Below are 17,469 nucleotides of genomic sequence, written 5' to 3' on the forward strand. Positions count from 1 at the left end.
TTGCTCTGCTCGGACCTCAGGCTCTTAGTCTCTGCAGAGGAAGCATCTACTGCTACCCCACGGAGGACGCCCGCCGCGCGCCCCCCTTCCTATGCCAATTCGGATTAGACTATATCCTGCAGCAGACGTGTTAATCCGATACTTCTTCCCACCTGTTTCCTCGCCCGTTTCCCAACGCCTGAGCCGCCGGAGAGACTACGATTCCCAGCATGCAGCTCGGCCGCTCCGCGCTCCGCTCCAGTGTAGCAGGATTTTCCCTGTGGATTGCGCATGCCTAGCCAGACGTGGCAGCAGCAGCAGCAGCAGCCGCCAGAGCCAGCAGCTCCTCGTTCTGCCAGCGCGAGCGGCAGTCGGTGATGGGTTTGGCGGGGCGCAGCTTTGGGAGGACGAAGTGCTTCGCAGGGAGGATGTTGCTGCTCTCCCTCTTGGTAAGCGGCTGTTGCTGGGAAGCGGCTTCTGCTGCGGAGGGGCGTTTCGTGAAGGACGCGCGGGGCGGCGGAGGGCGGGGGCGAGCTGTCCGGGGCACTTGGGCTGGTACAGTGGTGCTGCTGGTGGTGGTGGTGGTGAGAACTGGTGATTCTGGAGGAGCCGGGCTCTGTGTGTGCTTGTGTGTTTGCACACAGCTCGCCTGTCAGAGTGAAAGCGGCAGGCACACATTGCTTAGGTGGCAGAAGTTAAAACTTCTTCGGCCTTTGGAAAGCGGGCGGGCGGGCAGGCGGGGTTTGTGTATGTGTGTGTGCAAATACCTCACGAGAGGAGCCGCTGCTTGCAAAGGCTCGCGCTGCTTTCCTTTCCTTTCCTTTCCCGCCTGCCACGCTTGCGAGGACCCCGTGGCCGGTTGTTGGTGAGTTGGAGGAAACCCGGCTGCTCCAAGGCAGGCTAGTTGCCGGCTGATTTATGTCTCTACGGCCACTTAACGCTCGGGTCCTTTATCAGTCCCGAGCTCAGGTTCTTCGGCTGCATGTTTTACATTGCTGTTTCTGGGATGATTATACAATATGTCCTGTAGAGCAGCACTGTTACCATTTCTCTCTCTCTCGCTCGCTTTCTCTTGAGATTCTACAGTAAGGAGAATTCCCCTACTCTGTGAGGAGGGAGAGAGAAGTGTGGCGACAACGATTAGGTTCGTTCAAATGGTTAGCTCTGGACTAAATTTTTGTGCAGAGTATCAATCGACCTATTTCCTTTCCCATTTCCTTTTAAAAATAGAAATAAAAGCAACGAACTGAATGTGCCGTGGGGAAACAAGACTACTTCTGTAGTTCAATATTTCAGGGGTAAATTAATAGATTGTAACTGTTCAATCCTATGCTACTCCAAAGCAAGTCCCTTGAGTTCAGGGAGACTTGCTCCCAGGGAAGGACAGCAGCCTAAATACTGTTTGCTGAAGCTAGTCAGAAAATGGGTTCAAGAGTGAAATAAGCACAGACAGGTCCTCTGCATGTTTACTCAAAAGATAAACCCCACTGGGGCTCTCTCCCAAGTGCATACACGCTGGGTTGCTTCCTTATACATCTTGCAATTATACATCTTGCAAGTGTGTCTTGCTTAAATTGGGACTCATTCCCTAGTCATTGTGTTTAGGATTGCAGCCTTCATTTTTGTGAAAAGAATATAAATTACAGAGTTAGGAGATAGGATGACCTGAGAGATGTGTGTATATATAGATCAGTAACGTAGAAATATTTCCTTTTCAGAGGTGGGTTGAGGAAGGATGGAGGGTTGACACTTAAGGCTCACATGGGTGTTCAAATTCCTGTGACCTTGCTTGCAGTGCAATGCACTTATCATTGTTTGCTTTCCACTTCCCTTAATTCTCTTGTGTTTTTCCTACCACCATTTCAAAACAGAAACATTTTTTAAAGTGTTTTTTCCATTTCCACTGGAATTTTGTAGACTTCCCTTATGGCTTCTCTCAATTCTCAAATGCCTACTGTTATCTCACAGAAGAATCTGAACGGTCTGTTGTCAATAATAAATCATTTCCATTTTTAGTGCTTGGAAGACACGGCTTAGGCTATCCACATTAGTCTAGTTACAGGTAGGTAGCCGTGTTGGTCTGACATAGTCGAAACAAAATAAAAAAATTCCTTCCAGCAGCACCTTAAAGACCAAGTAAGTTTTTATTTTGGTATGAGCTTTCGTGTGCATGCATCTGAAGATGAAGGGTATCTGAAGAAGTGTGCATGCACACGAAAGCTCATACCAAAATAAACACATTAGTCTGACATACCAGATTATTTTAGGTTTTGCAGTAAATGGTTTAAACTCAGACTTCATTCATTCATGGTGAAATATAACTTGGATTCCTTCTAGAGGATGGTTATATGCATATGTCTGGGTGGCATTAAAATCACGAGCAATTCCCTTGAGAATTATCAGATCTCTGTATGCATAGGTACACTTTGCACAATATGAGTTCTCATTGAATGTGCTGAGGGAAAAAAGAGAGAAGAAACCTTGAAGTTTTGGGCATTGAGTGGAAAAGCTTTATGACAGCACATTCAGAAATATCAAGGTATGGTATAATTTAAATGGATGGAGTACCACAAATGGTTTAATAACACTAGCTGCTAAAGTGGAGCTTTTTTCTGTGGTGGGAAAAAAGCTTTTACAACTCTTAATTGATTCTTTAAAGAGGCTTAACATGAATAAGTCAGAAGGTTGTTTAACATGAATGCTTGCATAAATTCTTCTTTCATTTACCCTGTGAAATTAGACTTTCTTCTGTCCCCTGACAAATAATCATAACCTAGGTAAGTTCTTAATTTTCTTACACCTGCTCAGTCAGTCAGATGTGGACTTCTGAAACAGTGACATGATAGCAGTGCAATAATTGGCCTACAACAAACAAAATGTATAATTGTGGTTGTGTTGCCATTCTCCCCCGCTCCCTTCCCCACCAATCCTTATTTGTAACCCCCACTCAACCAACTTGGTGTGATGGACACAAATGCTGTGCCATTCCTGGAAAAAGAGTTGGGTGGTTGGTTTTTACTGAAACTCTTGCTTCTGACACATTTTTATTGGCTTTGAAGGAAAAACAAAAACTCAAGCAACAAAGCCCTGGCACACTCCTAATGTGTGCAGCCAATGATAATGTGTCAACAAGATGTATTTCTTAACTTAAAAGGTAACCAGTGTCTGAACTTATTTTATCAATGTCAACATTCAGTGTGATCCTCTTTGCCACTAGGCAGATGACATCCTTGCTCTGGTTCTTACAAACATTGGCAAATGTATGTTTGGACTGTAAAATTGCAGGTGGGGGATTTCATGATGGAATGGTCCCTCAATAGGAGCCCTGTAGAAAGAAAACTAGAAAGTTGGGGAGAAGGCTCAGACTGTGTATGTATGTATGTGTAGGGAAAAGTGTCTATTCTGAAGTGGCACAGCCTGGGTACAGTTTTGGGATAATGCTAAATTAATTTCAAGAGAGAAAGGCTGAAACTTTTGGGCAAAGAAAGAGCCTGTGGTTATTTCTTGCAATGTTACTTTATTAGGTTAACTTAACACAAATGTGCATATGTCAAACAGGAAGTGTTATATGAATTTTGGTTTCCTGCTAAGAGTACGCACTCTTCCAGTCAGCTTCCAGAGCTTTGCAGAAAGTCTTAATTGAAAGAGGATTTTGTTTCATCATTTCCAAGTGTTTGGTATTTACTTCCCACCCTTTTTCAGTATCACAGTTTGATGTGCCCCCTGGACCTGGATTCCACTGTTTAGCCTTATTACTGCTTCCTTACTCTCCTTTTCCTGTTGTATGTGGGAACTGATTTTCTTGTTCTAGATCTCAAAGTGCAGATCACATGGGTGGCCCATGTACCGGTTACCCTATTTGTATAGTGGTAGAACTAATAATAAAATAAATGTTTATTTTTCCTTATAAAAACATAACTACGTACATAGATCTGAACATTTTGTTACCCAACTGGATTTTTGCTTGTAGTACAGTATATAGTACTAGTATGCTTTGGTTTTGAGAGAAGGTGGGTTAAGCCTTCTTAAAAGAGTCAGAACGATGTAAGTTTGCTCCTCCAGTTTCCAACTTGTGAAATGCTTCTGGATATGGGTCAGTTTGGTATTTCGGGGTGGGGGGTGATTGATGGGTTGGATCCTATTACTATGTAGGATATGAGTTGGATTAATCTGGACATTCAGTTCCTTTCATCAAATTCTGGCAGAACTATTTTTTTTAATAAAAAGGTTGGCCAAAGTGGAGCTACTTGATGCATGATGGAGTGGTACTGTTTTTCAACATTGGGCATCCACTATCATCTGTATGACTCAGATAGTCTGCTGTAATGGCTATTTTACAGTCCTCCATGCTGTTCTTTAATCCTGTGTGTTTCAATGCCTGCCAGGTTCTGCAGTTTTTGTTTTTTTTAAAAAAGATTCTACTGTACTCTGAACCAGGAATCAATACCCTATCCCAATATTAATATTTGCAACTGATCCCTCTTCTTGAAAGAGACCATCTTTTTACCTTTTCCATGTGCGAAATTCCCACTGTGGCCTTTTGTTTTTAGGATTGTTCAAGATCTGTTCTCAGACATGCAAGTCCTGTCGCTCTTCTCAGAACCCTTTTATTGCAGTCTTGCCCTTTCTGAAATGAGGTGAATATTACATGATAAGTGTGAGGGACAGGGGATATCGCGAAGTCCCTCCCCTCCTGAGTTCAAGCCCGTCCCCGAGCAAAGGGGAAAGCAGGGAGAGTTCCGATTCCAGTGGGGAAGCAGGAAGTCGTGTCCGAGGCTCAGGCAAGGTAGTGGAGCCAGGGTCCCAGGTGGGACAGGAAGGGGCAAGCAAGGGGGGAAGACCCATCCCCCCAACTCCAGAATTACGCAGGAAGAGGAGGGGCAAGAGGATGGGTCTGCCAAAGCTTTTGTGTTGGAGAAAGACGCGCCAAAAGCCATTAGGAGGTTCTGAAACCGACTGACCACATCACTCCGTGTAAATAGCAATGACTTGAGCACTGTAAATACGCAGCACCAATAAAAGAATAAAATGCAGAGCTGCGTGGCGTCGTTACTCTGAAGTAGTCCACTCCGGCCACCGTGACAGCAACCTCCTAATCATTTTTGGGCTACTTTGGAGTTGCCGGGATGAGCGTGTCAGAGGCGGAGAAGTGGCGGCAGATCGCTGAGCAAGCCCAGCTAGAACTGCAGCAGCTGTCGCTGCAGGCGCAGGGAGAATTGAAGGCAGCTAAAGAGGAGACTAAGAAGGTCCAGGACGACCGGCTACAACTTGCGGAACAGGTGAGAGAGCTTCAGGAAAAAGAGCAGCAATTAAGGGCGGTGGCGGTAGACCTCCAAAACAAGCTGGATGCAGAGAAAAACAAGGCGGGAGGGGCACCCCAAGTCCAAGTGATGCCAGGAAGGAGAGCTGGGACCCTAGTTAGCAAGTTCAATGGAGACCCGAAGGAATTTCAGGGCTTTGAGACTGAGATTGTGTATGCTCTTGAGCTGCACCACGATGAGTTCCCTGATGATGAGCACAGAGTAGCGTTTATTGTGGAGCACCTTACCGGGGCAGCCAGGGAGTGGCTAAGACCGTTAATTGCAACAAGGAATCCTTGCATGAAGAATGTCAAACTATTTCTAGAAGGTTTGAAAACGATGTATTCGTCCGATAGTCATATGGACCAGACTAAGGAGGAACTTCATAATTTACGCCAAGGAAATATGACAGTTCGCGCGTATTGGGCGAAATTCACCATGCTGGTGCACAGATTGGGGTGGGAACTGGGGTCCCCCCCAATGCAAGCGGCGTTCTACTTGGGGTTGCATGAGGAGGTGAAGGATGAGCTCTCGAGAGGTCCAAAGCCCAGTAATATGGATCAGCTGAGCAAAGCGGCTCTGGCGGTGGGGGTGAGACAGGAATCCCGGTGGAGCGACAAGCAAGCAACGCGCGCAAAGCGGGCTTGGTTCCCACGGTCGCAGGAGAAGCCACTCCCCCAACAGCCCTTTCAAGCCACGCCTGGGGCCAGTCAGGACCAGGAACCCATGCAGATTGATAGCGCGCGCGCGCGGGCTTTTCAAACCCCAGCGGCGCCAAGACGCAAGGAGGGAAGGGGTGGGAATTGCTTTCTCTGCAACTCCCCCCAGCATCTCGTCAGAGACTGCCCACATCGCAGGGAGTGGCAAGGAAAGGCGGGAACGGTTGTGCCCTCCCCCACTGAAGCAGCACCACAGCAGGGAAACGGGAAAGCCTGGCTGCAGGAGACAAGGGGCGGCAGCCAGGCACAGTCAGCAGACAACAGCCCCAGCCCACCCACCCGCACAGAGAGGAGCAGAGCCAGCCCACCCCTCCCAGAGCAGGAGTGGTTCTAGAAGTGACGCTCACGCTTCCAAATGGCTATCCCCTGACAGTCCTCGCCCTAATTGACAGTGGGGCGTCAGCGAACTTCTTCTCGAGAAACTTTGCAGAAGAGCACCAGATCCAGCTTCTGCAGCTGGATTTTCCTCTGCACGTGGCAACCATTGACGGCAGAGAGCTGCTGGGAGGGGCCATCACTCATCAAACCCCCCCCATGAGAATGACGGTGGGGAGGCACTCAGAGACACTGGCATTCAACGTCACCACCATCTCAGACCCCCCCATCGTCTTGGGCATGAGCTGGCTGGCGCGCCACGACCCCTCCATCAGTTGGCACCAGAGATGCATCACTTTTGGATCGGACTTTTGCCTGGAACATTGCATGCAGCACCAACCAGGGGAGGGGCCTCCGATAGCCACGGTGGCCACCATGCACGTCAAAGGGGGTGAGGCGATACCCAAGCCGTACTGGGACCTGCAGGAGGTCTTCAGCGAAGCGGAGTCCGACCACCTACCCCCGCACAGGCCTTTTGACTGCCAGATCAACCTGGTGCCAGGGGCAACTATACCCCCAGCCAAGCTGTACGCCATGTCAGACCAGGAACTGGAGGATCTGCGCGCTTTCATCGACAAGAACCTCAAGCGGGGGTTCATAAGAGAAAGCAAGGCAGCAGGGGGCAGCCCAGTCTTCTGGGTGGACAAGAAAGACACGCAACAGCGCCGTCTTGTGGTGGATTTTAGACGGCTGAATTCGGTGACAGAGCCAGTGGCTTTCCCCATGCCCAGAGTGGATGATCTCCTGACAGCGGCACGCAGGGGTAAGATTTTCACCAAGCTAGACCTGAGGGGGGCGTACAACTTGATCAGGATCCGGGAAGGCGATGAATGGAAAACCACGATGTTCACGCCTCTGGGCTCTTTTGAATATCTGGTGATGCCCTTCGGTTTGCAAGGGGGCTCAGCATGCTTCCAGGCCTTCATGCACCACGTCCTGGGGTCCTTCCTCTTCAGGAAATGCTTGGTCTTTCTGGATGACATCCTTATTTATTCCAACGACCCAGTGCAGCACGTGAAGGACGTCAGGGAGGTGTTACAGCGCCTGAAGGAGAACCACCTGTATGTGAAGCTGGAGAAGTGCAAGTTTCACACCAAGGAGGTGGACTTCCTGGGCTACAAGCTGTCAGACAAGGGGCTAGCGATGGACAAGGACAAGGTGCAGGCCATCCTGGACTGGCACAGCCCCAGGACGCGCAAAGATGCCCAACGCCTACTAGGCTTCGCCAACTTCTACAGGAAGTTCATCAAGAACTTCTCTCGAGTTACGGCTCCCATCACTGACTGCCTGAGAGGCAAGCAGAAGTTCCGGTGGACACCAGAGGCGCAAGCAGCGTTCGAAAGCCTCAAGAGGGTGTTCGCCTCAGACCAGAACCTGTTCCACGTGGTTCAGGACGCGCCCCTACGCATTGAGACAGATGCCTCTGATAAAGCTGTGGGCGCCATTTTGTTGCAACTGGACGCCAACAGAGAGTGGAGACCCTGTGCCTTCTTCTCCAGGAAGTTGACCCAGCCAGAGCGGAACTACACAGTTTTTGATCGGGAACTTCTGGCGATCCACGCGGCGTTCCAGCACTGGAGACACTTCCTGGTGGGCGCCAAGCACCCCATCCAGGTGTGCACAGACCACAAGAACCTGGAGTTCTGGAGAACTGCCAGGGTGCTCAACCAGCGGCAGATACGGTGGGCAGAGTTCTTCTCGAACTTCAACTTCTCCATACACTACATCCCGGGAGAGCAGAACGTCAGGGCGGATGCCCTCTCCCGCAAGCCAGAGTACATGGAGGAGGAGGAGCCACCAGCCCCAAGGCACATTTTCCCCCCGTCGGCATGGTCCTGCGGAGCAGCAGTGGTGAGCGAGGCAGAACTCACAGCACTGACGGCAGCGGATGAATTTGCCAACCGCATCTTCAGAGAACTGAGAGGGGGGAGGGAGCAGGCAAAAGACTTTGCAGAACGCAGAGGGCTGCTTTTCTACAAGGGTGCACTGTACCTGCCCACCACCAAGCTCAGACGTACGGTCCTCAAACAGATGCACGACAACCCAACGGCGGGGCATTTTGGAAGGGACAAGACCACTCACCTAGTCATGAGACACTTCTGGTGGCCAGGGGTGAGGGAAGATGTTCGAGACTATGTACGGGGCTGTGACACCTGCCAGCGGGCAAAGGTGGTCAGAGCAGCGCCACCAGGGTTGCTGGAGCCCTTAGCCACGCCACACAGGCCGTGGGAAGTGGTGTCCATGGACTTCATCACAGATCTGCCTTCTTCCCGGGGTAAGACCGCAGTGTTGGTGGTGGTGGACCTCATGTCCAAAATGTGCCACTTTATACCGTGTGCCAGGGCAGTCTCTGCAGAAGAGACAGCCAAACTGTTTGTTGATCACGTTTTCAGACTGCATGGATTACCTTTAAGGGTTATTTCGGATCGTGGCCGCCAATTTGTTTCCAGGTTCTGGCGGCGGCTCATGAACCTCCTGCAGGTGGAGGTCAGCTTGTCGACGGCTAGACACCCGCAGACCAACGGACAAGCGGAGAGGGTCAACGCCATTCTGCAGCAGTACCTGAGATGCTACGTCAGCCAGAGGCAAACGGACTGGGTGGATCGCCTGCCACTAGCAGAATTTGCCTACAACAATGCAGTGCACGTCTCCACAGGGGTGTCGCCCTTTAAGGCCAATTACGGGCGCGACCTCAGATCTTTCCCAGAGAGGGAGGGGGAGGAGGAGGAGGAGGGCCCACAGGCTGAGGATTGGGCAGAGGAACTGGAGACGGTGCACCAGCAGCTCAGAGAACACTTGGAGAGGGCCAAGGAAGCGTACAAAAAGGGGGCAGATCGCCACAGGCGACTAGGGGAGGTCATCAGGGTGGGGGACAAGGTGTGGTTGTCCTCGGAGGGCCTTCCCACCAGAGGGAGGTGCAAAAAGCTGGCACCCAAAAGGCTGGGCCCCTTCACGGTCACGCAACAGGTCAACCCGGTGGCATACAGGCTGGCACTGCCAGAGGACATGAGGGTGCATCCAGTGTTTCATAGATCGCTGCTGTCGCCGTACAGGGAAAGCAGCAGGCTCCGAGACAGCGAACAAACCCCCGAGGGAGGGGGGGAGAGGGAAGGCAGGGAGCAACTCAATGAGGCCACGGCCATCCTGGATTCAAGGTGGGGGGTGGGGGGACTGGAGTACCTCATGGCATGGGAGGATGCTCCACCGTCCCAGAATGAATGGGTCCCAGCCACTCAGATACAGGAGGAATTCTTGGTGGAAGAATTTCACGCCCTCTTTCCCCACAGACCCAAGCCCTGGCACATGGAAAGGGAGGGGGAGGAGGAGGAGGCACGGGAGAGCAGCTCACCATGGCGCTGGGAAGCGGAGTTTGAGGAACCAGAGGATGAGGTATGGGTGTCACCGAGATCCACCCAGTCAGAGGAAGGAGCAGATTGGCAGAACGTTTTTACCCCCACCAGCTCTGACGCCACGGACTTTTTGGGATTCCCGTCCTCCCAGGCGGAAGGGGGGGGCTCGCAGGACTGGGGGGCGGTATTCACACCAACGGGCTCGGAGAGCACTGAGTTCTTAGGCTTCCAGTCGTCACCGACACATGGGGGGGGCCTGGGGAGGGGTGAAGGAGAGCTTGGGAGGGGGGTGGATGTGAGGGACAGGGGATATCGCGAAGTCCCTCCCCTCCTGAGTTCAAGCCCGTCCCCGAGCAAAGGGGAAAGCAGGGAGAGTTCCGATTCCAGTGGGGAAGCAGGAAGTCGTGTCCGAGGCTCAGGCAAGGTAGTGGAGCCAGGGTCCCAGGTGGGACAGGAAGGGGCAAGCAAGGGGGGAAGACCCATCCCCCCAACTCCAGAATTACGCAGGAAGAGGAGGGGCAAGAGGATGGGTCTGCCAAAGCTTTTGTGTTGGAGAAAGACGCGCCAAAAGCCATTAGGAGGTTCTGAAACCGACTGACCACATCACTCCGTGTAAATAGCAATGACTTGAGCACTGTAAATACGCAGCACCAATAAAAGAATAAAATGCAGAGCTGCGTGGCGTCGTTACTCTGAAGTAGTCCACTCCGGCCACCGTGACAGCAAGGTTAAATTACACGATGCTGTTGTAGATTATCCTTATTATTCTCTGTCTTCTTTGTCTAGCCCCATATTTCCTTTGCTGCTCTTATGCTGAGCTTAGGTTGGTTCAGCCAATTTCGCTCCAACAATGTATACAATGAAATACTACTTCTGAATTGTACTGTTTTGAATTTATATACCTGTATTAGCTTGGCATCATTTTGTAACAGATTTAGCTTTTTATAATTTAATACATATTTGATACTTTTGCTGCATCTTGTACAGTGGTGCAGGTCCTGTTTGCAAGGAAGTAAAACAAATTAAATATTGTTGTTATAAAAAAACCCTCAAAGATATGTATGTATTTGTAACTTTTCATTTACAGGACTACACACTGAGTGCAATATTAAGCATATTCAAGCCTTTTCCTCTCCCTACCCCAACTTCTTGCAGGTTCTGGGGTTACAACTGCCAATTTAGGAAATGATCTGGAACAATTATTCTCCCTTCTTCTTGTCCAACAAAAATTGTGGCATGGGTGGGTGGGTGGAAATCATTTATTGCCATGTGCTCAAGTGGGTGATCTGCAACTAGACAAGCATTGAGTGACTTACAGTGCAGTCCTGTCTGTATGGCTACTTAGACCCTCCCAGGCTAAGTTATGCCACACAAGCGTTTGAGCTCCTAGGGAGGACATTGTAGTCGTGAGTGTTCGAAATTCCTCAGGTGTGTTTTGCTACTGGCACGGGTCCAATTGCTACTACATGGAGATCTTCGGGTGCCAGGTTGGTGACCACAGTTTAAACACCTCTGCCTTAGTCTTAGTTAATACAATTTCCATTTCCACTGTGTGACTTTCTCCTTGCTTACTGGCACAAGTGACTTAAAAGGGCAAGCTACAGTCAAGCAACGTAGTTGAGATAATAGAATCATAGAATTTTAACACTGGAAGCAGTGTTAGAAACTGGGATATTTGCCACATGGCTCCTGGAACCTGGGTTACAGGAGCAAAAACATAATGGCTAGGTTTTTCCAAGGCTTGCGCAGTCTTGCTAAGCCAAGGTTTGCTTTTGTTGGTCTTTTGTTTGTTGTACATGTTGAGTGTTTGCAAATAGTCTCACTAAAAGGGCATTATAGTGGTACCTCGGGTTAAGAACTTAATTCGTTCTGGAGGTCCATTCTTAATCTGAAACTGTTCTTAACCTGAGGTACCACTTTAGCTCCTACTGCTGCTGTGCCCCCACCACATGATTTCTGTTCTCACCCTGAAGCAAATTTCTTAACCTGAGGTACTATTTCTGGGTTAGTGGAGTCTGTAACCTGAAGTGTCTGTAACCCGAGGTACCACTGTATCCTACTGTGTTCTTGGCTTGAGATCGTGTAGTTGGAGTAGCTAATTGAACTGCTGAATATGACTGCTACTTCTCTGCAGGAAAAAATTTTTAACCGAAAAGCTTAGAATCTGACTTTGAGGAGCCTTAGTGTCCAGTCACTTCCATAATTATTGTGTGTACTACTGCTTGGAGTCAGGCCTTGAAGTTGTTTCATGCTGGAGGCCACCTTCTGCCAATTAAGCTTTCGGCTATTTGTCCGATGTAGGAAATAAAATGTTTTAAAAAGAAGACGACACTAAACTGCAGCCTTCTTATTCTTGGCTTTCTTCTTCAAAAACAGAATGTACTTGAAGTAGAACTTGACAGTTATGAATTTTTCAGCGGGTGGGGAGAGCTTTGTTTTGAAATGTTTATTCAAAGGTTTTTTTAACCTCTCTCTGAGGATGACAAAACACAGTAAGTCCTGGTTGCAGCACAGCACATTTTAGTTTGAAGTTCTTGAAGTATCTCAGTAGAAAATAAACTGAGGAGTGGAATGGTTCCAAGGAAAGTAGAATCTGGAAGCCTGGAACATGAGTCGTGTATATGTCAGGATGGTTTATGTCTACTGACATCCTTCTAGTACATAAGAGTTAGCTTAAATGGCTCCTGAAGAACCTTTCAACTTTAGTTTACTGTCATAGCTTGCTTGCATCCATTCCTCCAGCAGACTCCCCTCCTCCCACAGTGAGGATAATCTCCTCCCTCAACAACTGAACAGCAACTTGTGGTCTTGCTTCTTGAGCCCCTGATTTGGCAGAACACCTGTAAAGGAACTGAGGGTGTTCTCTTGAGGTTCTGCTGTGCTCTTATTAGATTCCTTTGAGTAGTTGCTTTGTCTCTCAAAGTGAGGGGAGAGAGTAGAGTTTTTCCCCTCAACCCTACAGGCCACTCACCAAAGGTAAACACAGAAGCAAAGTACAGAAACTTCACAGGGATACACAAGCAACCAAACTTTCCTCGCTGAATAAATAAAATCAGCTGAGTAGTACAAACAAGAGGAAAAACAATGGCATGGCACAATGCGAAAGAGGTAAGAAGTTGATGTTTGCTTCTCTTTAAATGCCAAGAGGAGTGATGGTATTCCTGTGCCCACAATTTCCTTACTTTTTTTATTTTGAGTGGATTCATACAGCCATTTGAGGTGATGGCTTATGTAATGAAGCTATTACAATTGCTGGGTGTGTGGGGAGAGTGTTCCCCCAAACTTTGACAGGTACTGCAAGGCGATAAATTGCTTGCCTCCTTGTGGATGTTTCTGAGATTTTCCAAGCAGTGATTGTGACGTTGACATGTTTTGAGATTTCCTGGAGCAGTCGTAGGTGATGGCATCAAACATTTCAGCTGCCATCTTGAAATGGTCATGTGAACTTACCCACTGAATCTCAGAAGTGTTACATTTTGAACGTGAAACACTCTTACATGCAAGTAGATATCATTGGCTACAGACGGGTTCCAGTGGCAGTGCCAGTCTTCTTGAGTGACTGACTTAGAACTTGTATGGTAGTCTCTTCATATAGAAGATATAGGCAGAATATCTAATAACCACTTCCCATTAAGTAAAAATGTACAAAGCAATCATGGTTAGGAAAACATTAAAACATACTACCGTATTTTTCCGCGTATAAGTTGACCCCTATTTTTTGAGTCCCAAATTAAGAAATAAATACTTTAAACACCACGCAGAACAACTTTGATATTTTATTAAATATTCAAAACACCGGTATATTTAGTACCATATATTTAAACATCAAACGGTGAGGCAAGCTGTGTCATGACGGCTGCTCCTGTCAGCTCAGTGTAACTCCACTGTAGCTGCAGCTCTTGCTCTCCTGCCTGTGTGTTGCACCTTTGTCTCAGTATTTACGGTATGTACCGTATTTACTCCACAAGTGCCGGCAGATGCTAACGCTGATCGAGGAGCTGCGACTGCCAGAGCTGCCTGAGTTAGTACGCTTGGGGAATGGGGGGGGTATGGGTAGCCAGAGGGCAGCTGAGGGAACCAGGTGGAAGGGACAATGTCCGGAGTGGGGGCCGCTGGGGGGGGTACCAGACCAGGGTTTGTCGTGCGACCAATAGTGAGGGGAGGCTGGGGGGAAAGAATATGGATGACGGCAGGTATTTATTTATATACCGTATTTTTCGCGCCATAAGACACACTTTTTTCCTCCTAAAAAGTAAGAGGAAATTATTATGGAGCGAATGCATGGTCCCTGGAGCTGGCTTGCCCAGGGGCGAAAAACAGATTGTGCTTTTTTTTTTAGGTAGAGCTAAAGGCTAACAAGAGGGAAAGAGCGAGTTGAAAGGAACTTGCAAGAGATTGGGGAGGGAGATAAGGGAAGGTAGCTCCCTTCCAGGCCCCGCCCCCTTGCCCAGGCCTCGATTGTTGAATGTTCTGCAGAGGGCGGCTGCAGCGACATGTGACTGGCTGATTAGATCATCTGTCTGGAAAGTGTAGAAATGGCTCCCTTTCCTTTCCTAAAGAAAATGCAGAAATGTGAGTTGAACACCACAGAAACAGGATTTTTTCCCTTTGCAAGGTAAGCTCAGCAACTTTGAGCTGATGCTCAAAAAAATGAGCTTTCCCCCTTTGCAAAAAAGCTGCACAACTGAGCTGATCCACCCCAAAACGGGGCTTTTCCCATTTGCAAAAGAAGCTGCACAACTTTTAGCTGATGCTCAAAAAAAGGAGCTTTCCCCCTTTGCAAAAAAAACTGCACAACTGTGAGCTGATCCCTCAAAAAAGGGGCTTTTCCCATTTGCAAAAGAAGCTGCACAACTTTCCTCCTCTAAAAATTAGGTACGTCTTTTGGTCAGGTGCATCTTATGGAGTGATTTATTTAATGGCAAAATTATGTGTCTTAAGACGACCCCCTATTTTAAACTTTAAAAATTTGGGGGGGAAATATCGTCTTATGCATGGGAAAATACGGTAAATTGAGAAGTGAACACAGTTTACAACAATGCCTTCCACCTTAAAAACCCCTTTGCAAGAATGGCCTGGTTTAAAATGTGGGCTAAAAACCATGATATTAGTCAATGTATATCTGTTAAAAGTATCAAGCAAGCTTTCAGCACTAATGGCTGGGTAAACTAATAATGGGTTTTGATAAGATAAGATATCTTTATTGTCATTGTCCCCTTGCGGGAACAACGAAATTACTTGGTTGCTACATCCACTCCGATAAAGCATTCCGCATAATCCAAAATTACAAAAACCTAATTAAAAACAGTAAATATAATACAAAATAACAAGTAAAATAAGATGACTTCAAAGTCCAGGCTTTCCATTTCAGGCCAAAATCGCTCTAGAGAAGAAACTGTTACTGAGACGGCTCGTTCTTGCCTGCATTGTTCTATATCTCCGTCCCGATGGCAGGAGCTGAAAGAAATGGTGACCAGGGTGCGTTGGATCTCTTGATATATCTTGACAAATTGTGATAATAGTACAATTAAAATATTTTACTGTAGATTTCTTCATAAACCTTTCATGGGTTACCCTGATGCAACCAGAAAGTTGTGATTTAATCTAGAGATTTCCCTTTTCCTGCTGTAATAAATGGAAGACTTAGGTTTTCTGGCTTTCAGTAAAAGTCAGGCTGTATTTAGCTGAGTGTGGCCATAAGCTGGAGAACACATTTTTCATCAGGAGGTGGACATCATGAGGGTAAAGGTGAATAATAAATTTGATTTGTATGAATAGTTGTCATAGCAGTGACTGTCAGGTGCTGGGCTATTTAAAGATTTTGTGTATGGTAGATCACCACCTTTTCCAGTTGTGGGTTTAAGGTAATAATGGTTAGGAGATGAGGCAGACTAACTAGAATGCCTAGGTTAATGGGGCAAGAGAAGAATGGGAACCTTGTGACCCTCCATACCTTCTTGAACTACAATTACCAACTGTTGACTATGCTGTCTGGGGCTGCTGGGATTTGGAGTCAAACAACACCTGGAAGACTACAGTTCCTCATCCCCAGACTAAGAAGTAAGGAAGAAAAACAGAATTCCATTAATAGATCCTGTGAGTTAAAACTGTGCTGTTACCATAGTTATTCTCCATAATTTGTAAAGTGGTGTGCTTTCCTACGAAGTAGGTCACTTGTACAGTGCAATTCTGTGCATGCCTTCTTGGAAGTATGCTTCACTGAGTTCAGTGGAGGCGATTCTCAGGTAAGTATATATAGGATAGCACCCTAAATCACATTTTCTAATAAAGCCACGGTGGCTGTAAAGTAGTAACAAGCTCAAGGCACAAAGCAAATTTTTGACTTAATTAGAATTTGAACCCAGGTGTGTCAGAGATAAGTTCTAGATAAAGGAAAGATTTAGGTTTTGTATCCTGAAGAGTATATAAGAATAGACAGGCAGTGAAATAAGCTAACTGCTTAAGGAGAATGAATATTGTCAACAATAGCTCTCAACATTATCTAAAATGTCAGAAACGGTTATTGGCTTTGTGTAGGATCACAGAGGTGGATTTGACCTTAAAAGATTCCTCCAAGCTTTGAAAGCTAGCAGAGGATGCTATGTGGAAAGTTACATAACCAGCCAGAAATGTTATGGTGCATCCAATGATAGCAGCAGATGAGTTAATCCAGAGTTCTCCATAGTATTTTGATATTGGCTAACTGTTGCATCATGGATGTGTGATGCAGTGTTAGGATTTTTATTTTGGAGATTGTGAAACACTTGACTAAGATGATATGGAAGTTGTTGGTAGATGCAGGTTAGATTTCAAAACGTGAGGGTCCCCCCCCCCTTTGATGATTTACAAATTGATTCTAATAGTACAATTATCATAGTTCAATTCTATTTATATTTACTCAGAAGCAAGTGCTGTTGAGCTCAGCGGGGTTTACTGTCGGGTCAGTCGGGGGCAGGAACGATCCACAGGCATAATGTAGGAATGAATCCAGCCCGTCTCTCCCATCAGTGTTCAGCGTGCAGCTCTAGGGAGTTCTGACAGCCCTGCCCAACAATTTATTACGACTCTGAGCACATACTCAGAGTCGAGCAGAGATAAAACGCAGACGGACCCAGGCTGAGGTTGTGTACTAAAAACTACTTTATTAAGCATAAGGCAGAACAAAAGGAAAACATGTCTCCTCTCGCTGAGAGAAGTCCGAAGGGAAAAAACGGAAACAGAATACAGCAAACACCCGCTCCCGTGATTCCGACAATCTTTGCTGGAATGTATAACACAGGCATGTGACCTGCACAGTATATAAACCTACCTATACACAGTGAGAGGACTTTACTCTGTCATTAACTTCACTGGCTTCCAGTTTGTTTCAAAGTGTTTGGCAGCTGGCTACATGAGAGAGGGCCTTTTCTGTGGTGGTTCCCAAATTATTGAATTCTCTTGTGCTTGCCTGGCACCTTCATTGTGCACATTTAGGTGCTGGGCAAAGCCCACCCACTTTTCACAGGCTTTTATTAGATCCTTCTAATTTTAGCACCCACCCAAATTGTTTGTCTGTGTGTTGCCGTTCTCATTCTTTCATGGTTTTAATTTGATATGTTGACTCTCTTATATGTATTTATTTTGGAAGCCCCCATGAGGCCACCTGTCCAAAGGCAGAGAACTGTTTCTGCAAATAAACAATAAAGTACCATGGTATATTGGCAGGTGAGCTAGTAACATCTGAGGACTCATTTGCATGCCTGTTTT

The 17,469-nt window shown here is 47.3% G+C and overlaps 1 protein-coding gene across 2 annotated transcripts in view; it reads left to right on the forward strand.

Moving 5' to 3' along the window:
• Positions 1-283: 283 nt before the first annotated feature.
• PDIA5 (protein disulfide isomerase family A member 5) overlaps positions 284-17,469 on the forward strand; it is a 169,522-nt gene continuing 152,336 nt past the window's right edge. For both annotated transcript variants that reach the window (XM_035129030.2, XM_060276208.1), the window contains exon 1: positions 284-428. In XM_035129030.2, the coding sequence (XP_034984921.2) occupies positions 357-428 (72 nt within the window). In that variant the 5' untranslated portion in view covers positions 284-356. The remainder of the gene's footprint in view (positions 429-17,469) is intronic.

The sequence above is a fragment of the Zootoca vivipara genome, chromosome 1 (genome assembly GCF_963506605.1).
Source record: "Zootoca vivipara chromosome 1, rZooViv1.1, whole genome shotgun sequence".
NCBI lineage: Eukaryota > Metazoa > Chordata > Lepidosauria > Squamata > Lacertidae > Zootoca > Zootoca vivipara.